At 40.5% G+C, this 23,444-nt stretch overlaps 1 protein-coding gene across 2 annotated transcripts in view; it reads right to left on the minus strand.

Annotated features, from left to right (window-relative positions):
• Window positions 1-23,444, minus strand: part of noa1 (nitric oxide associated 1) — a 63,940-nt gene that overhangs the window by 38,581 nt on the left and 1,915 nt on the right. For both annotated transcript variants that reach the window (XM_083785358.1, XM_083785359.1), the window contains 2 exons: window positions 19,406-19,640; window positions 5,331-5,488 (listed from right to left, as the gene is read on the minus strand). In XM_083785358.1, coding sequence (XP_083641484.1) covers window positions 5,331-5,488; window positions 19,406-19,640 — 393 coding nt within the window. The remainder of the gene's footprint in view (window positions 1-5,330; window positions 5,489-19,405; window positions 19,641-23,444) is intronic.

Raw genomic sequence — 23,444 nt, forward strand, 5'->3', positions numbered from 1 at the left:
TCAGTCTGTTACTATTATCAACCTTATTCAGTCTGTTACTATTATCAACCTTATTCAGTCTGTTACTATTATCAACCTTATTCAGTCTGTTACTATTATCAACCTTATTCAGTCTGTTACTATTATCAACCTTATTCAGTCTGTTACTATTATCAACCTTATTCAGTCTGTTACTATTATCAGCCTTATTCAGTCTGTTACTATTATCAACCTTATTCAGTCTGTTACTATTATCAGCCTTATTCAGTCTGTTACTATTATCAACCTTATTCAGTCTGTTACCTTATTCAGTCTGTTACTATTATCAACCTTATTCAGTCTTCTTGGTGAGACGGCTGCAGGCATACTCTCACTCTCAACATGTTCAACTTGTTCTGACTGGTGTAGTTTGCTCAGCAACATGACACATGATAAGATATCTTTAATTTGAAGGAAAGTATATTTTCTGTATTTGGAGCCAGGGTTTTCATCATCATCATCATCTCTCTGTTGAGCACCATATTGCATCTGCTTTGGGGTTTGTGACATTATGGATCTTTACCACAGATGATACAAATATTTGGATCCAATGTTTGTACATCACACTCCATTCTGGTAAAAGAAAAAATACTTCAGATTCAGAATTCATCAATCAACTATGTTTTGACCCGACCGTACACTATTGTTAGGCACTATGCACAGTAACCATGCTGTCACAAGTGATACTAATGAACCATTCTGGTGAAACACAGTCTGGGCTTTGCTATTAGGCTACTGGACAGGATCTGTTACACTAAATGGAGCTTATAAAGCTAGGTCACTCCAGCTGGCTAAATAGATACTTGACTTCACAAGGTTCTTCTCATCTTTTCACATTCCAAAATATTTGCTGTGTCAGTTTAGGAAGAACCCCATATAGGCAACACGCCTATAATAATACTGTTAAAAACTTGACTGTAACCAAATTATTATGGAAAATGTTATCAACTCCTACAGAAATGAATGACTTTAATTGTAAGTCTTGTCTTATTAATACTGGTAGAACTTAAGAGGGACACAGGACATAAATATGAGAATGGATTGTGTTTGTTTTGTATAAGGGATGTGAAAAGTTACTGTACATTGCTTTTCTAAATAAAGTAAACAATAAAATTAAAAAAAATGAAAATTGTGGAGGGCAGAGATCCAGGAATCCCAAGTTGGTGTTTCCTAGACTCTCGCGGTAACTAATGACTTTCTGTTATGAGGATAACATTGATCATTGATCACCCTCATCCTGTTATGAGGATAACATTGATCATTGATCACCCTCATCCTGTTATGAGGATAACATTGATCACTGATCACCCTCATCCTGTTATGAGGATAACATTGATCATTGATCACCCTCATCCTGTTATGAGGATAACATTGATCATTGATCACCCTCATCCTGTTATGAGGATAACATTGATCATTGATCACTCTCATCCTAACAGTGTTATGAGGATAACATTGATCATTGATCACCCTCATCCTAACAGTAGTTCTATTGTAGGCCTGCATTTCTCTGCAGTGTTGTTGAAGCTGCAATATATTCTTTTCACAATTTCTCAAGTTTGGGATTTCATACATTTTTGGAACTTCTACTCAAGTCAATTTGTTATAGTTATTCCACCATTGATAAGTGAAGTCAAAATAAAACTAGAAAGGTGCAATTCTGGGAAATTGGAAGTGTGTCTCAAAGCACAGGGAGCTGGGGACTGAATTCTGTCTTACCGTTTGTATTCTTTATTGTGATGTCATGTGATCTTACCGTTTGTATTCTTTATTGTGATGTCATGTGAAGCATATGACAAAAAGCTTCACGTTTCTGTTGTGCAAAAGTTAACAAAAATCACACCTGTGTGAAGTGAGGGGGGCTAATATATTAAAGTCTAACTCATGTTGATTAGGTGATGTAATAATGGTGATGTAAAACGGTGCCAACACATTAAATGCCATTAACAATAAAGAGACAATATGACGTAACGAGGGACAATATGCAAATGTTCCCTTCATTGGCAATGGCGTTTTTAAAACAAACATTAAACCTCCCTCAAAAAGCACCTTGCTGGCAAAAGGATATCGGACAGAGAACAAAAGTGTGTTGCCTAGACTCTAGAGCAACCACACTAACTAATACTGTCCATTTCATTAGGACTGTTTTATTCCCCCCATTTGGGACACAATTTACGTTTAGTGCCATAACTCCACGAGTATGCAAGCTACAGTTACACAATTGGTATTGCTGAATACAGTAGAATGTAGAACCACACCATTCCTACGAGCCCTCATGTGTGTTATGTGTTATGTGCTATGACAATCCATGTCAAAGTCACTGCAAAGTAAAGAAGACACTCTACATAGATGTACATTTCCGCTTATTGTAGGTATGTGTTCAAATGTCTATATCTCATATTTACATTAACATATTGACATTATTACGTTTTTAGAATGTAGAGGGATGTCCTGGCTTCAAGTATGCCAAGTTGTAAACCTCTCAGAGCTTCCATTGTGACTCTACATGAGTTTATATGCCTTAATCCCCAGACGGACAGGCTGTATTTTTAGTTTGGGGTGTATAACTTTAAATATCAATTTCACCACTTTTGCAGTAAAATATTTGTATACTAGAATCCATTTCATGTCTGGGAGGCCTTAGAGATGAGGAAAAACTATGTCGTGTTTGTTTGGTAGGGGTATGCCAATTCCTGGGGGCCATTGTCACAGTACTATAGTCCCTTCCTAACATTTTAGTCTAGTTTTTATTTGTTGACGAAAGTGTCAATATATTTCGTTTTAGTCATCATAGCTTAGTTTTTATTTAGTTTTTATGTAGTGAAAAAAGGTAGTCGACGAACATTTTTCGTCTTATATAGTATTAGTCGAGGAAAACAACAGTGTCAACGTGTTGCTCTGTGGTGAGTTAACACTGAGTTCAGATCTCACTGTATGTGTTGTTGTTTTACTTTTATATTCATTACTTCTCAATGAGAATTGATTTGCTTTTTCTTTTTCTTTCCAGTCCAGTCCAGTTTGTATCCCTTTCACATTTGTGGTCTTTGGCGCCACCCTGTGGCCATGTTCTGTGTACCCTTGTTAATGTTCTAAAGAGGCAGCTATTTCATTGTTCTGTGTTTGTAATGAGGTGTTTTGGGGCATCTTTTAATTTAAGTGAAGTTTCTTTTACCTGTAAGGCCGAGTTAGTAACTCTTTTTTCCTTTTCTATTTTACATCAGCCATTTCTGTACGTTTCCGTTCTTGTTTTTGCACTCTTGACAGCATTACAGGCCTGACGTCGAAATTTAAAATATGTCTTCTAAATCCTGACAGTTTTCTGAAATACCTCATGTTTCTGTATCAGTGGTGCTCCATATTTAACCTCATGTTTCTGTATCAGTGGTGCTCCATATTTAACCTCATGTTTCTGTATCAGTGGTGCTCCATATTTAACCTCATGTTTCTGTATCAGTGGTGCTCCATATTTAACCTCATGTTTCTGTATCAGTGGTGCTCCATATTTAACCTCATGTTTCTGTATCAGTGGTGCTCCATATTTAACCTCATGTTTCTGTATCAGTGGTGCTCCATATTTAACCTCATGTTTCTGTATCAGTGGTGCTCCATATTTAACCTCATGTTTCTGTATCAGTGGTGCTCCATATTTAACCTCATGTTTCTGTATCAGTGGTGCTCCATATTTAACCTCATGTTTCTGTATCAGTGGTGCTCCATATTTAACCTCATGTTTCTGTATCAGTGGTGCTCCATATTTAACCTCATGTTTCTGTATCAGTGGTGCTCCATATTTAACCTCATGTTTCTGTATCAGTGGTGCTCCATATTTAACCTCATGTTTCTGTATCAGTGGTGCTCCATATTTAACCTCATGTTTCTGTATCAGTGGTGCTCCATATTTAACCTCATGTTTCTGTATCAGTGGTGCTCCATATTTAACCTCATGTTTCTGTATCAGTGGTGCTCCATATTTAACCTCATGTTTCTGTATCAGTGGTGCTCCATATTTAACCTCATGTTTCTGTATCAGTGGTGCTCCATATTTAACCTCATGTTTCTGTATCAGTGGTGCTCCATATTTAACCTCATGTTTCTGTATCAGTGGTGCTCAATATTTAACCTCATGTTTCTGTATCAGTGGTGCTCCATATTTAACCTCATGTTTCTGTATCAGTGGTGCTCAATATTTCATGTCAGGGACCTCAACAATTATATGTAATTGGCCGCCGACCCCCATCTGAAAATATGTTATTTCAGGAACCTCTCAGAAGCAAAGATTTGAGTTAAAAATGTTCACTCTGAAAGAATATAATTATATTAAAAGATGCATAAAGAAGCATTTTCACGATTTTTCTAAAATATCAGACCTACAAGCTCGTAGCGCGGCACTCTGTTCCGCACTAAGAGCTTGTAGATCTGATATTTTTCAATAGCTAAAGAATAACATAATTCTTAAAACACCAAAAGGGGTTCCCGCCCAGAATGTTTTTCAAGTCAGAGGCAGGTTTATGGTTGGTTGGACCAAGTCCACCAGTCCTGTTTTGGCTCTAAAGCAGGGGGGGGCAACTGGCGGAATACTGACATATTATTGATTTCAGCTGTTACAATTCCAACCGCTTTTAATTAATTACAGTCATTACAGCCAACTCTTGTCGTGACAAATCATGACAACACACACACAATATTTTGGACCAAACAAATAATTACAAAGAAGAAAAACAACAAAAAAAGTGTTGTAACCTGCCGTTTTTTTCTACTTTCTAATTCTTTGCTTGGCCCGAATAATTCTGTGTGTTGTCATGATTTGTCACGACAAGAGTTGGCTTCGTACGACGCTTAAAAGGTCTTTAAATAAATTAAATAAGAACTGCCTATGGGGAAATGCATTGCGTTTTCATTTCCTGGGCCGTTCGTTGTTCTGAAAGGGGGAGGGACTGCGACGCTCTATAGGACAGCTTCCTACTTCCTAATGTTTCAGAGGGTGAAGTCTGGGCCGTTCGTTGTTCTGAAAGGGGGAGGGACTGCGACACTCTATAGGACAGCTTCCTACTTCCTAATGTTTCACAAGGACTGTCTAAAGAGGACGGGAAGCGAGGACCGTAAGGGCGCCGCCATGGTGCTCCATGGAAGGACAGAAACATGCAGCCAACACTTCCTCCTTCAGCTTCCTTGGTCTCAACTGAGCATGTTCCTTTCCTTCCATGGAGCACCATGTGAGCAACATGGCGGCGCCCGTACGGTCTTCACTTCTTGTCCTCTTTAGACAGTCCTTGATGGTTCAGTGGGTGTTGTCCAATAGGACAGCTTCGTACCTCTTCCTGGCGGTCTTCAGCAGGTCTGGGTCCAGAGGGAAGTCTGTGTCTGTGAAGTGGACGGAGGAAGGGTGGGGTTCCTCCGGAGCCTCCGTCTGCACCCTGAGACACCTGAGCTGCTCCTGAAGGCTTCTGTGATGCTTCTCTGATAATGTTCCCTGAGGGGGGAGAGAGAGAGAGAGAGAGAGAGAGAGAGAGAGAGAGAGAAACGTTGGCTTGGGCGATATTGATTTTTTTTTATATCGGTATTGATGCCGTGAATAATACCGCAATAATCGGTATTATCGATTATCTGCCTTTTTAATTTAGCTGGAACCCGAAATGCTGCCAAACAGCGGTATTTCCAGATGTTTTTTTTACGAACCAACTTGCTAGGACTCGTTACTCTCACCGGCGCCGTGTTTAGTTTGCTTTCCTGGGCGGAGGCGGTCCGACAACGCTGCTGTCGCCTCGTCGCTGTAATTCAGCGTCAGTGCCAGTCAACGCATGGACACACAAAACAATACTACAACATGACTTAACGATATCATCCTGATGACTACAAAACAATACTACAACATGACGTAACGATATCATCCTGATGACTACAAAACAATACTACAACATGACGTAACGATATCATCCTGATGACTACAAAACAATACTACAACATGACGTAATGATATCATCCTGATGACTACAAAACAATACTACAACATGACATAATGATATCATCCTGATGACTACAAAACAATACTACAACATGACATAATGATATCATCCTGATGACTACAAAACAATACTACAACATGACGTAATGATATCATCCTGATGACGACAAAACAATACAACATGACTTAGCGATATCATCCTGATGACTACAAAACAATACAACAGGACATAATGATATCATCCTGATGACTACAAAACAATACAACATGACTTAGCGATATCATCCTGATGACTACAAAACAATACTACAACATGACGTAGCGATATCATCCTGATGACTACAAAACAATACTACAACATGACGTAATGATATCATCCTGATGACTACAAAACAATACAACATGACTTAGCGATATCATCCTGATGACTACAAAACAATACAACAGGACATAATGATATCATCCTGATGACTACAAAACAATACAACATGACTCCTAGCGGGGGACAGCCCTCCATTCCGAAACCCCACCATTCCGAAACCCCACCATTCCGAAACACCACCATTCCGAAACAATGCCATTCCGAAAAGTATTTTTCGGAATGGTGGTGCTTAAAAAGCACCACCATTCCGAAATTCGGAACACCACCTCCACCCACGTCTAGACTCCTCCACCCACATCCACCCACCTCTACAACCTCCACCCACTTCTAACCTCCTCCACCCACCTCCACACTCCTCCACCCACCTCCACCCTCCTCCACCCACCTCCACCCCTCCACCACCTCTACAACCTCCACCCTCCTCCACCCACCTCCACCCTCCTCCACCCACCTCCACCCTCCTCCACCCTCCTCCACCCACCTCTAGACTCCTCCACCCACCTCCACCCACCTCTACAACCTCCACCCCTCCACCCACCTCTACAACCTCCACCCTCCTCCACCCACCTCTAGACTCCTCCACCCACCTCCACCCACCTCTAGACTCCACCCACCCACCTCCACCCACCTCCACCCTCCTCCACCCACCTCTAGACTCCTCCACCCATCTCCACCCACCTCTACAACCTCCACCCCTCCACTCACCTCTACAACCTCCACCCTCCTCCACCCACCTCTAGACTCCTCCACCCACCTCCACCCACCTCTAGACTCCACCCACCCACCTCCACCCTCCTCCACCCACCTCCACCCACCTCTACAACCTCCACCCCTCCACCCACCTCTACAACCTCCACCCTCCTCCACCCACCTTTACAACCTCCACCCTCCTCCACCCATCTCCACCCACCTCCACCCTCCTCCACCCACCTCTAGACTCCTCCACCCACCACCACCCACACCTCCACCCCTCCACCCACCTCCACACTCCACCCACCTCCACCCACCTCTACAACCTCCACCAATAAGGCCAAACTTTATTTGAACAAATATTGATAGTATAGCTAGGCGGGAAATAGAGGTGATAGTTCAGTTGGTGATAGAAGCATGACATTTGGCACAGATGACCTTTATATGACCATAATCGATAATCAACCTCGGGCCACGCAAAATTCCTCCATTTTCCAAGATGGCCGCCAGTTTGCAATTGGACATACGTTTTGGACTACACCAATTTGCGGGGCCTATAAAACTTAGAATTTCCCCTAATTTTGGTATAAGATATGTCCTGGAGGTATAGGTATTTCTACCAAGTGAGATAAAACAATAACATTAGGTTCCAATATGGCGGTATATCTTTCAATATGGCTGCTGAGAAATTGCATAAATGTACATCTGCTCATGGTTAATCCACAGTTGGTGATACAAGCATGGCATTTGGCACAGATCACCTTTATACCACACTAATTGGTAATCAACCTCAGGCCACGCATAATTCCTACATTTTTCAAGATGGCCACCAGTTTTCACCAGTTGTAATGGCTTCAACTGTGCCTATGTTTTGGACTATATCCTTTTGCTGGGGCTGTATTTAAAAAATAAAAAAGAATTCCCCCTCATTTTTATGTAAGAGAACATGTTCTGGAGGTATTTCTAACTAGAACTGCACTCTGTCGAGTGCCTACTTGCTTTTTGCACACTAGTAGGCCATAAATGGCCTACTAGTGCGCAAGCAGAGCGTGCAAGTACTGTAGACCGCTACAAACTTTCAAATCTCAGCCTCTCTGTGAAAGAACATTTGCTTTATTGAATTATTAGGTTTAGCTATTTGCTGCGTACCTTGCTTTTGGATGAAAAAAAGTAGTATTTTGAAGTATGGTAATGATTACTTATGCCTGTTATGGCAGTGGTGTCAGATTACATAAATGTATACATTAGTCCACCCGACACTGAAACATGTCATCGTTACGTCACCATCGATAACCAATTATACCCTGGCATTGGTACATATCTGGGACATAGGCTTCGTAGCATGACGGAAAACATACCTGCACGGTCTGCTTTCGTATGTCCCGTGCCAGCATATGACTGCTAAGAGACATTGGTACATATCTTCATCACGTCATGGGACATATGCTTCGTAGCATGACGGAAAACATACCTGCTTTGTGCCAACATATGACGTCATATCATATGCTGCTAAGGGACATACGCATCGTAGCACCTGACTGATAACATTACTTGCACGCTCTGCTTGCACAAGTAACAAGTAAAATCACCTGTACACCTTCCGAAAGACTAAAGCCCTGTCTTCCTTGGCTCGGCTCTCCCGCGCTGGCACATCCTGTCAATTCAGGTGCAGCAGTTTAACTTTAATTTGGGGCAAGCTAAACAGCATTTAGGAAACCTTATAGAAAATGTATTAGCATTGAACCTCATGCTGAGTATCACAGCTATAGTGTCAACCAGTGTGCCCTGGTACTGCAATAACAAAATAACAACTTGTGAATTGGGCTTTTGGAATTTTGTAAACCTGTCAGCCATCTTCACAAATTGAGGGATTATGCATGGCACGAGGTTGATTACCAATTAGTGTGGTATAAAGGTGATCTGTGCCATCTTTCATGCTTGTATCACCAACTGTATATTATCCATGAGCATGTACATTAATGCAATTTATCGGCAGCCATATTGGAAAACATGCCACCATATTGGAACCTAATGTTATTTCTGATCGTACTTCATAGAAATACCTTATATCAAAATGAGGGGGAAATAATAGAAAATTACAGTCTCAGCAAAAGGATATAGTCCTTAACGTAGGCCCAGTTGAAGCCATTTCAACTGGTGAAACCTGGCGGCCATCTTGAAAAAATGAGGAATTATGCATGGCCCGAGGTTGATTACTAATTAGGGTGGTATAAAGGTGATCTGTGCCAAATGTCATGCTTGTATCACCAACTGTGGATTAACCATGAGCCGAACCATGAGTAGTACAGTTATGCAATTTATAGGCAGCCATATTGGAAAACATGCCACCATATTGGAACTTAATGTTCTTTTTTGTATCTTAACTGGTACAAATACCTCCAGAACATATTCTCTTATATCAACATTAGGGGGAAATCAAAGATTCAGCCCCAGCAAAGTGATATTGTCCAAAACGTAGGTCCAGTTGCAGCGATTTTGAAAACTGGCGGCCATCTTGAAAATGTAGGCATTCTGCGTGGCCCAAGGTTGATAATGAATTAGGATGTCATAAAGGTGATCTGTGCCAAATGTCATGTTTGCATCACCAACTGTGCATTAACCATGAGCAGATTAACACTTATACAGTTTATTGGCAGCCATATTGGAAAACATGCCTCCATATTTGAACCTAATTTTACTTTTTATATCGTACTTGGTAGAAATACCTCCAGAACATATTCTCTTACATCAAAACGAGTGGAAATAAAAATATTTACAGCCCCAGCGAAGTGATATAGTCCAAAACGTATTTACAGTTGCAGCCATTTTTAAAACTGGCGGGCCACCTTGAAAAAATTGGAATTCTGCGTGGCCCGAAGTTGATTATCGATTAGGGTCATAAAGTTCATGCTTCTATCACCAACCGGACTATCATGCATTGAAAACAGCTATTTCCCGCCTAGCTAGTATATGAAAGCCTTTTCAAATGTGTCAGAGAGAGAGAGAGAGGGGGGGGGGAGAGAGAGGGGGGAGGGAGAGAGAGGGGGGGAGGGAGAGAGAGAGAGGGGGGAGAGAGAGAGGGGAGAGAGAGGGGGGGGGAGAGAGAGGGGGGGAGGGAGAGAGAGAGAGGGGGAGAGAGAGAGAGGGGGGGAGGGAGAGAGAGAGAGGGGGGAGAGAGAGGGGGGAGAGAGAGAGGGGAGAGAGAGAGGGGGGGAGAGAGAGAGGGGGGAGAGAGAGAGGGGAGAGAGAGAGAGGGGAGAGAGAAAGAGAGGGGAGAGCGAAAGAGAGAGGGGAGAGAGAGCGAGAGAGAGAGAGGGGAGAGCAGGGCTCGAAATTAACCTTTTTAATTGGTAGCACTGGTGCTCCCAAATTCAGAATGAAGGAGCACCAGAAAAAAATTAGGAGCACCCACCAAAATTTAACGAGCACCAATATGTAATCATTTTTTTACATTCATTATTGGTATTACACTTGTAGCCTACAACAGTGGTTCCCAAACTTTTTCATGTCAAGGACCCCCAAATTGACACTCATTAGCCCACGGACCCCCCATTTGAAAATATATGCCAGGGACGGGGACCCCATAAGAGAAGATTTTTATGGCTCTAGCAGTGAGGCTATACTGTTCCCCATTTCTATCTCTGGGACCCCACTGTATATTGCAAAATCAAAGTTAATTTAACTCTGAGAGTGTACAAATGTACAGGGAAATTGGTATACCCATAATATGTACACTCTCAAGAGTTTCAGACCCAGGCCATAAGGGTCAATTTGGTTCCTAATATAATTTAGCTGAGGACCCTCTGTAACTCCCTCAAGGACCCCTAGGGGTCCCCGGACCCCACTTTGGGATTTTTGTTTAAGAAGAGGCAATAAACCAGATGAAAATATTATTAAATTCTAATACTGTCTCTGCTATAATTTCTGGATTTGTAAATGGCTACAAAACCCTTTGTTTTAGGCAGGCCTGCTTATTTATTGAAGAAAAAATAAGAATATATATATATATATATATATATATATATATATATATATATATATATATATATATATATATATATGAGAAGTTATTTTCATAACATCATCTGTGTGTGTGTGTGTGTGTGTGTGTGTGTGTGTGTGTGTGTGTTGCCTCCACACATTCCATTCAATTGAGCCCTTTTGTTGTCTCTCACAGCTGCGGACCTTTGGTCAGATCAGCTGAGGGAGAGCAGAGCCAAGCCAAGGAGATATTTCTTTAAACAATCATAACTCTGGAATGGAATGGACTAGGAACTTTTTTTTTTTTTTACATGCTCAGATATTTATGCTCTACAAGTTTAAATCATCTCGCGGGACGGAACCGGCCCGCGACACTTTCGGTCGCGATCGTTTTGGTCGCACTACAGCAATTATATGCAGCAGCAGTGGCACTGGTGCTCCCAGTTATATTTTTTTGATCGCACAGTTTAAAATTCAGGCGAAATTGGTTCGAGCCATGGTAGAGAGAGAGAGAGAGAGAGAGAGAGAGAGAGAGAGAGAGAGAGAGAGAGAGGGTGGGGGAGAGGAGGAGCGCATAGCCGCTGCGTAAAGGTAATATAAAGCCGTTGTTGAGAGGAGAGAGAGAGAGAGAGAGAGAGAGGGGAAAGAGGGGGTGTTACGGCAGCGGAGACATCAGTATGGTGTGAGGGGGAATTTAACTGAGCGCACAGCCGCACACACGCATTTTATGGACGGAGCAACTAGTGGAGGGAGTCTGAGGGACTCGGGGAAGCCACAAATGACAAATAATATGAAATAATAACAAATAAAAGGCTATATTCGGAATGACGGGGTGTTATAGAAAATAATAAAACCCCGCCATTTCGAATAATGGAAGTCAATCTTCGAAAAGGCGATGCGTTTTTTTTCGGAATGCCAGGGTCTATTATAAAATTAGGAAACACTGCCATTCCGAAACATGGAAGTGAACCTTCGGAATAGCGTTGTTTCGGAATGGAGGGGTGTACTCGACTTAGCGATATCATCCTGATGACTACAAAACAATACTACAACATGACGTAGCGATATCATCCTGATGACTACAAAACAATACTACAACATGACGTAACGATATCATCCTGATGACTACAAAACAATACTACAACATGACGTAACCATATCATCCTGATGACTACAAAACAATGACTACAACATGACTTAGCGATATCATCCTGATGACTACAAAACAATACTACAACATGACATAATGATATCATCCTGATGACTACAAAACAATACTACAACATGACGTAATGATATCATCCTGATGACTACAAAACAATACAACATGACTTAGCGATATCATCCTGATGACTACAAAACAATACAACAGGACATAATGATATCATCCTGATGACTACAAAACAATACAACATGACTTAGCGATATCATCCTGATGACTACAAAACAATACTACAACATGACGTAGCGATATCATCCTGATGACTACAAAACAATACTACAACATGACGTAACGATATCATCCTGATGACTACAAAACAATACTACAACATGACTTAGAGATATCATCCTGATGACTACAAAACAATACTACAACATGACTTAACGATATCATCCTGATGACTACAAAACAATACTACAACATGACGTAACGATATCATCCTGATGACTACAAAACAATACTACAACATGACGTAACGATATCATCCTGATGACTACAAAACAATACTACAACATGACGTAATGATATCATCCTGATGACTACAAAACAATACTACAACATGACGTAACGATATCATCCTGATGACTACAAAAACAATACTACAACATGACGTAACGATATCATCCTGATGACTACAAAACAATACTACAACATGACGTAACGATATCATCCTGATGACTACAAAACAATACTACAACATGACGTAACGATATCATCCTGATGACTACAAAACAATACTACAACATGACTTAGAGATATCATCCTGATGACTACAAAACAATACTACAACATGACTTAACGATATCATCCTGATGACTACAAAACAATGACTACAACATGACGTAACGATATCATCCTGATGACTACAAAACAATACAACATGACGTAACGATATCATCCTGATGACTACAAAAACAATACTACAACATGACGTAACGATATCATCCTGATGACTACAAAACAATACTACAACATGACGTAACGATATCATCCTGATGACTACAAAACAATACTACAACATGACGTAACGATATCATCCTGATGACTACAAAACAATACTACAACATGACGTAACGATATCATCCTGATGACTACAAAACAATACTACAACATGACGTAACGATATCATCCTGATGACTACAAAACAATACTACAACATGACTTAGAGATATCATCCTGATGACTACAAAACAATACTACAACATGACTTAACGATATCATCCTGATGACTACAAAACAATGACTACAACATGACGTAACGATATCATCCTGATGACTACAAAACAATACAACATGACGTAACGATATCATCCTGATGACTACAAAACAATACTACAACATGACGTAACGATATCATCCTGATGACTACAAAACAATACTACAACATGACGTAACGATATCATCCTGATGACTACAAAACAATACTACAACATGACTTAACGATATCATCCTGATGACTACAAAACAATACTACAACATGACTTAGCGATATCATCCTGATGACTACAAAACAATACTACAACATGACGTAACGATATCATCCTGATGACTACAAAACAATACTACAACATGACTTAGCGATATCATCCTGATGACTACAAAACAATACTACAACATGACTTAACGATATCATCCTGATGACTACAAAACAATACTACAACATGACGTAACGATATCATCCTGATGACTACAAAACAATACTACAACATGACTTAACGATATCATCCTGATGACTACAAAACAATACTACAACATGACGTAACGATATCATCCTGATGACTACAAAACAATACTACAACATGACGTAACGATATCATCCTGATGACTACAAAACAATACTACAACATGACTTAGCGATATCATCCTGATGACTACAAAACAATACTACAACATGACTTAACGATATCATCCTGATGACTACAAAACAATACTACAACATGACGTAACGATATCATCCTGATGACTACAAAACAATACAACATGACGTAACGATATCATCCTGATGACTACAAAACAATACTACAACATGACGTAACGATATCATCCTGATGACTACAAAACAATACTACAACATGACTTAGCGATATCATCCTGATGACTACAAAACAATACTACAACATGACGTAACGAGAGGCGAGGTTACGTCCCCAACATGTTGTTTTCGTCGACTAAAACTACGACGAAAAATTACAAGCAATAACTATTTTTAATATGTACATATTCACATTGTGAGCCTGTAGATTGGCTATTTTAATTTGTTTTAGTTTTGGCTACGTCTAGCTACTTCCAAGAATGGCACACCAGCCGGTGGTCCACTGGTTGAAAACCACTGTGCTATACACTGTGTTATACCACTGTGCTATACACTGTGTTATATCACTGTGCTATACACTGTTATATCACTGTGATATACACTGTTATATCACTGTGCTATACACTGTTATATCACTGTGATATACACTGTTATATCACTGTGCTATACACTGTGTTATATCACTGTGCTATACACTGTTATATCACTGTGCTATACACTGTTATATCACTGTGCTATACACTGTTATATCACTGTGCTATACACTGTGTTATATCACTGTGCTATACACTGTGTTATATCACTGTGCTATACACTGTTATATCACTGTGCTATACACTGTGTTATATCACTGTGCTATACACTGTTATATCACTGTGCTATACACTGTGTTATATCACTGTGCTATACACTGTTATATCACTGTGCTATACACTGTGTTATATCACTGTGCTATACACTGTGTTATATCACTGTGCTATACACTGTTATATCACTGTGCTATACACTGTGTTATATCACTGTGCTATACACTGTGTTATATCACTGTGCTATACACTGTGTTATATCACTGTGCTATACACTGTGTTATATCACTGTGCTATACACTGTGTTATATCACTGTGCTATACACTGTTATATCACTGTGCTATACACTGTTATATCACTGTGCTATACACTGTGTTATATCACTGTGCTATACACTGTTATATCACTGTGCTATACACTGTGTTATATCACTGTGCTATACACTGTGTTATATCACTGTGCTATACACTGTGTTATATCACTGTGCTATACACTGTTATATCACTGTGCTATACACTGTTATATCACTGTGCTATACACTGTTATATCACTGTGCTATACACTGTTATATCACTGTGCTATACACTGTTATATCACTGTGCTATATCACTGTGCTATACACTGTGTTATATCACTGTGCTATACACTGTGTTATATCACTGTGCTATACACTGTGTTATATCACTGTGCTATACACTGTTATATCACTGTTCTATACACTGTGTTATATCACTGTGCTATACACTGTGTTATATCACTGTTCTATACACTGTGTTATATCACTGTGATACACTGTGTTATATCACTGTGCTATACACTGTTATATCACTGTGCTATACACTGTTATATCACTGTTCTATACACTGTGTTATATCACTGTGATACACTGTGTTATATCACTGTGCTATACACTGTTATATCACTGTGCTATACACTGTGTTATACACTGTGCTATACACTGTGTTATATCACTGTGCTATACACTGTGTTATATCACTGTGATACACTGTGTTATATCACTGTGCTATACACTGTGTTATATCACTGTGCTATACACTGTTATATCACTGTGCTATACACTGTGTTATATCACTGTGCTATACACTGTTATATCACTGTGCTATACACTGTGTTATATCACTGTGCTATACACTGTGTTATATCACTGTGATACACTGTGTTATATCACTGTGCTATACACTGTGTTATATCACTGTGCTATACACTGTGTTATATCACTGTGCTATACACTGTGTTATATCACTGTGCTATACACTGTGTTATATCACTGTGCTATACACTGTGTTATATGACTGTGCTATACACTGTGTTATATCACTGTGCTATACACTGTGTTATATCACTGTGCTGTACACTGTGTTATATCACTGTGCTATACACTGTGTTATATCACTGTGCTATACACTGTGTTATATCACTGTGCTATACACTGTGTTATATCACTGTGCTATACACTGTGTTATATCACTGTGCTATACACTGTGTTATATCACTGTGCTGTACACTGTTATATCACTGTGCTATACACTGTGTTATATCACTGTGCTATACACTGTTATATCACTGTGCTATACACTGTGTTATATCACTGTGCTATACACTGTTATATCACTGTGCTATACACTGTGTTATATCACTGTGCTATACACTGTGTTATATCACTGTGTTATACACTGTGTTATATCACTGTGCTATACACTGTGTTATATCACTGTGCTATACACTGTGTTATATCACTGTGCTATACACTGTTATATCACTGTGCTATACACTGTGTTATATCACTGTGCTATACACTGTGTTATATCACTGTGCTATACACTGTGTTATATCACTGTGCTATACACTGTGTTATATCACTGTGCTATACACTGTGTTATATCACTGTGCTATACACTGTGTTATATCACTGTGATATACACTGTGTTATATCACTGTGCTATACACTGTGTTATATCACTGTGCTATACACTGTTATATCACTGTGCTATACACTGTTATATCACTGTGCTATACACTGTGTTATATCACTGTGCTATACACTGTGTTATATCACTGTGCTATACACTGTGTTATATCACTGTGCTATACACTGTGTTATATCACTGTGCTATACACTGTGTTATATCACTGTGCTATACACTGTGTTATATCACTGTGCTATACACTGTGTTATATCACTGTGATATACACTGTGTTATATCACTGTGCTATACACTGTGATATATCACTGTGCTATACACTGTGTTATATCACTGTGCTGTACACTGTTATATCACTGTGCTATACACTGTGTTATATCACTGTGCTATACACTGTTATATCACTGTGCTATACACTGTGTTATATCACTGTGCTATACACTGTTATATCACTGTGCTATACACTGTTATATCACTGTGCTATACACTGTGTTATATCACTGTGCTATACACTGTGTTATATCACTGTGTTATACACTGTGTTATATCACTGTGCTATACACTGTGTTATATCACTGTGCTATACACTGTGTTATATCACTGTGCTATACACTGTTATATCACTGTGCTATACACTGTGTTATATCACTGTGCTATACACTGTGTTATATCACTGTGCTATACACTGTGTTATATCACTGTGCTATACACTGTGTTATATCACTGTGCTATACACTGTGTTATATCACTGTGCTATACACTGTGTTATATCACTGTGATATACACTGTGTTATATCACTGTGCTATACACTGTGTTATATCACTGTGCTATACACTGTTATATCACTGTGCTATACACTGTTATATCACTGTGCTATACACTGTGTTATATCACTGTGCTATACACTGTGTTATATCACTGTGCTATACACTGTGTTATATCACTGTGCTATACACTGTGTTATATCACTGTGCTATACACTGTGTTATATCACTGTGCTATACACTGTGTTATATCACTGTGCTATACACTGTGTTATATCACTGTGATATACACTGTGTTATATCACTGTGCTATACACTGTGTTATATCACTGTGCTATACACTGTGTTATATCACTGTGCTATACACTGTTATATCACTGTGTTATATCACTGTGTTATACACTGTGTTATATCACTGTGCTATACACTGTGTTATATCACTGTGCTATACACTGTTATATCACTGTGTTATATCACTGTGCTATACACTGTGTTATATCACTGTGCTATACACTGTGTTAAATCACTGTGCTATACACTGTGTTATATCACTGTGCTATACACTGTTATATCACTGTGCTATACACTGTGTTATATCACTGTGCTATACACTGTGTTATATCACTGTGCTATACACTGTGTTAAATCACTGTGCTATACACTGTGTTATATCACTGTGCTATACACTGTGTTATATCACTGTGCTATACACTGTGTTAAATCACTGTGCTATACACTGTGTTATATCACTGTGCTATACACTGTGTTATATCACTGTGCTATACACTGTGTTATATCACTGTGCTATACACTGTGCTATACACTGTGATATACACTGTGTTATATCACTGTGCTATACACTGTGTTATATCACTGTGCTATACACTGTGTTATATCACTGTGCTATACACTGTGTTATATCACTGTGCTATACACTGTGTTAAATCACTGTGCTATACACTGTGCTATACACTGTGCTATACACTGTGTTATATCACTGTGCTATACACTGTGTTATATCACTGTGCTATACACTGTGCTATACACTGTGATATACACTGTGTTATATCACTGTGCTATACACTGTGTTATATCACTGTGCTATACACTGTTATATCACTGTGCTATACACTGTGTTAAATCACTGTGCTATACACTGTGCTATACACTGTGATATACACTGTGTTATATCACTGTGCTATACACTGTGTTATATCACTGTGCTATACACTGTGTTATATCACTGTGCTATATACTGTGTTATATCACTGTGTTATACACTGTGTTATATCACTGTGCTATACACTGTGTTATATCACTGTGTTATATCACTGTGTTATATCACTGTGTTATATCACTGTGCTATACACTGTGTTATATCACTGTGTTATACACTGTGTTATATCACTGTGCTATACACTGTTATATCACTGTGCTATACACTGTGTTATATCACTGTGTTATACACTGTGTTATATCACTGTGCTATACACTGTGTTATATCACTGTGCTATACACTGTTATATCACTGTGCTATACACTGTGTTATATCACTGTGTTATACACTGTGTTATATCACTGTGCTATACACTGTGTTATATCACTGTGTTATATCACTGTGTTATATCACTGTGCTATACACTGTGTTATATCACTGTGTTATACACTGTGTTATATCACTGTGCTATACACTGTGTTATATCACTGTGATATACACTGTGTTATATCACTGTGCTATACACTGCGTTAAATCACTGTGCTATACACTGCGTTAAATCACTGTGCTATATACAGATAGAAGATGATTTGACGACTTCCCCACCTGTCCTGGTCGGCCATGCGTCAGGGAGGTGGGGCTGGTTGTGTTGGGTCCATCTGTCATGGGGCTGGTGGACAGGACGGTAGGGGGGTAGGGGCTGGGTGTGTTGGGTCCAGGCAGATGGTCATCCTCCTCCACATGGTCCAGGAACACAAACGTCTCCTCCCTGTCTGGGTCCACCATGGAGCTGTAGCTGTCGGTTCTGTCTGGGTCCACCATGGAGCTGTAGCTGTCGGTTCTGAAACGAGTACATAGATAGAGTTTTTATTAAAGTGTTCTACGTCATAAGATGCCCAGCCAACCGGGCGTATTTAAGTATGGTAGGTACCCTCACATGTAGTAATCCCGGTCACTAAAACTGCCTCCCCCTGGCCAGCCGGGGCACCTGATGGAGGGGAAAGGAACTGGTCTCTATACTGCCTCCCCCTGGCCAGCCGGGGCGCCTGATGGAGGGGAAAGGAACTGGTCTCTATACTGCCTCCCCCTGGCCAGCCGGGGCGCCTGATGGAGGGGAAAGGAACTGGTTGGAATAACGTGTTCCTTCCACGCGCTACGTCCAAGCAGGGAAACTCCCCCCTGTCAGGTGTAAAGGAGCAACTTGGACACTCAGGCATGAAGGAAGCATGAGTTCAAGTCCGTTGCTCTCCCCTTGTCCCCCATATATGGGGACTAGGTTGGTCTCCCCTTGTCCCCCATATATGGGGACTAGGTTGGTCTCCCCTTGTCCCCCATATATGGGGACTAGGTTGGTCTCCCCTTGTCCCCCATATATGGGGACTAGGTTGGTCTCCCCTTGTCCCCCATATATGGGGACTAGGTTGGTCTCCCCTTGTCCCCCATATATGGGGACTAGGTTGGTCTCCCCTTGTCCCCCATATATGGGGACTAGGTTGCTCTCCCCTTGTCCCCCATATATGGGGACTAGGTTGGTCTCCCCTTGTCCCCCATATATGGGGACTAGGTTGCTCTCCCCTTGTCCCCCATATATGGGGACTAGGTTGGTCTCCCCTTGTCCCCCATATATGGGGACTAGGTTGGTCTCCCCTTGTCCCCCATATATGGGGACTAGGTTGCTCTCCCCTTGTCCCCCATATATGGGGACTAGGTTGGTCTCCCCTTGTCCCCCATATATGGGGACTAGGTTGGTGGAGGGTGTGTAGAGCCCAGGATCACATTAGATGATTGACACAGGGGTGAAAAATGGATTACAAAATCGTGGGATAAAACATAAAACTGCCTTCTCTATGAATTTTCCTAAAACAAAAGCTTCACTGCTGAACAACCAATTTAACATAAAACATTCAGACATCCAAAACAAATCTTTGTTCTTATCCTGATTTTTTTTTTTTCAAATAAAGAGTTTCTTAAATCATGGTATATATAGTGGACAGTAGAAAACACAATGAAACTCATCCTCTACAACTCCCAGGTCACACAAAACTACAACTCCCAGGTCACACAAAACTACAACTCCCAGGTCACACAAAACTACAACTCCCAGGTCACAAAGAATACAGTCGCTACTCCACACCTCGACTGCCAGAGGTGAAGCACCAGATCTTAACTGTCCTCTTTTTAAATGAAATGCAACATAAGGTTCAGTCGTGTATTATGTATATTACTATGTATACAAGTATTATAGTATTGAGGGTGTAAGAAGTGGTAAAACTGCCTGAAAATACACGTTAAAATAAATCCAACACAAAATGTAATCTGCAGCGCAATTCATTACGATGTATATAATATGTAGTGCCTCATCTGTCTCTCAGCTAACCCTAACCCTGAGCGAACCCTACAAACCTCTCGCACACTGACTCAGATCAGCCAACGCAGGGAAGCTGGAAGTACCCTCACTAAAAACATGCACTTCCCATTACAATCAGAACTACAGACTCACTCCCAATCTAAACTATGGAATGAACTTCTCATTACAGTCAGAACTGCAGCCTCACTCCCAATCTAAACTATGGAATGAACTTCCCATTACAATCAGAACTGCAGACTCACTCCCAATCTACACTATGGAATGCACTTCCCATTACAGTCAGAACTACAGACTCACTCCCAATCTAAACTATGGAATGCACTTCCCATTACAGTCAGAACTACAGACTCACTCCCAATCTAAACTATGGAATGAACTTCTCATTACAGTCAGAACTGCAGCCTCACTCCCAATCTAAACTATGGAATGAACTTCCCATTACAATCAGAACTGCAGACTCACTCCCAATCTAAACTATGGAATGCACTTCTCATTACAGTCAGAACTACAGACTCACTCCCAATCTAAACTATGGAATGAACTTCTCATTACAGTCAGAACTACAGACTCACTCCCAATCTAAACTATGGAATGAACTTCCCATTGCAGTCAGAACTACAGACTCACTCCCAATCTACACTATGGAATGAACTTCCCATTGCAGTCAGAACTACAGACTCACTCCCAATCTAAACTATGGAATGAACTTCTCATTACAGTCAGAACTACAGACTCACTCACAATCTAAACTATGGAATGAACTTCCCATTACAGTCAGAACTACAGACTCACTCCCAATCTAAACTATGGAATGAACTTCCCATTGCAGTCAGAACTACAGACTCACTCCCAATCTAGACTATGGAATGAACTTCCCATTGCAGTCAGAACTACAGACTCACTCCCAATCTAAACTATGGAATGAACTTCCCATTACAATCAGAACTGCAGACTCACTCCCAATCTTCCGCCGTAGTCTGAAAACCCACCTGTTCAGACTCCATCATGGCCCGTAGCACTTACCCTACCCCCTTAGATAGCATTTTATACAGACTTATAGCATGTTACGTAGACAGCTCTAGAACTGCATTGTATGTAGTCATAGCACTTCATAGTATATACAGTATGTATAGCATAGTATATGTATAGTTTCATTATATAGATATTCCACTGTTACGTTCTTAGCTTACGCATGTCGGAGTAATAATAGATTCAGACCTCAACTTCACATCCCACATCAACAAAATAACCAAAATTGCATTTTTCTCATCTCAGAAATATAGCCAAGATACGACCCTTACTAACACAACCAGATGCAGAAAAAAACATCCATGCTTTTGTCACCAGCCGCCTAGATTACTGCAACGCTCTATTCACAGGATTACCACAAATGGCCATAAACAGACTACAACTCATACAAAACTCTGCTGCTAGATTATTAACAAAAACAAAGAAAAGAGAACACATCACACCAGTCTTGCACACCACACCCTCCACTGGCTCCCGGTCTCCCAGAGAATGGATTTCAAAACACTACTCATAGTCTACAAAGGACTAAATAACCAAGGCCCCGCATACATACTGTAACACACTCCATCCAGAACACTGAGATCCTCCACAGCAGGCTTACTTTGACACAAAAAGGAAAACAAAAAAGGAAAACTACTTTCTATGTATGTGATGTATTGCCATGCTTTTTGTTCTTGCTTAATTTAAATCGCTCTGGATTAAGAGCGTCTGCTAAATGCCTAAATTGTAAAGTGTAGCTAAGGGGGTCCCTGCTTCATCTATCTCTCAGCTAAGGTGGTCCCTGCTTCATCTCTCTCAGCTAAGGGGTCCCTGCTTCATCTGTCTCTCAGCTAAGGGGGTCCCTGCTTCATCTCTCTCAGCTAAGGGGGTCTAGGCTTCATCTCTCTCAGCTAAAGGGTCCCTGCTTCATCTGTCTCTCAGCTAAGGTGGTCCCTGCTTCATCTCTCTCAGCTAAGGTGGTCCCTGCTTCATCGATCTCTCAGCTAAGGTGGTCCCTGCTTCATCTCTCTCTCAGCTAAGGGGGTCCCTGCTTCATCTCTCTCTCAGCTAAGGTGGTCCCTGCTTCATCTCTCTCTCAGCTAAGGGGGTCCCTGCTTCATCTCTCTCAGCTAAGGGGGTCCCTGCTTCATCTCTCTCAGCTAAGGGGGTCCCTGCTTCATCTGTCTCTCAGCTAAGGGGGTCCCTGCTTCATCTGTCTCTCAGCTAAGGGGGTCCCTGCTTCATCTCTCTCAGCTAAGGGGGTCCCTG

The sequence above is a fragment of the Protomyctophum parallelum genome (genome assembly GCF_964188405.1).
Source record: "Protomyctophum parallelum genome assembly, chromosome: 16".
Classification (NCBI taxonomy): domain Eukaryota; kingdom Metazoa; phylum Chordata; class Actinopteri; order Myctophiformes; family Myctophidae; genus Protomyctophum; species Protomyctophum parallelum.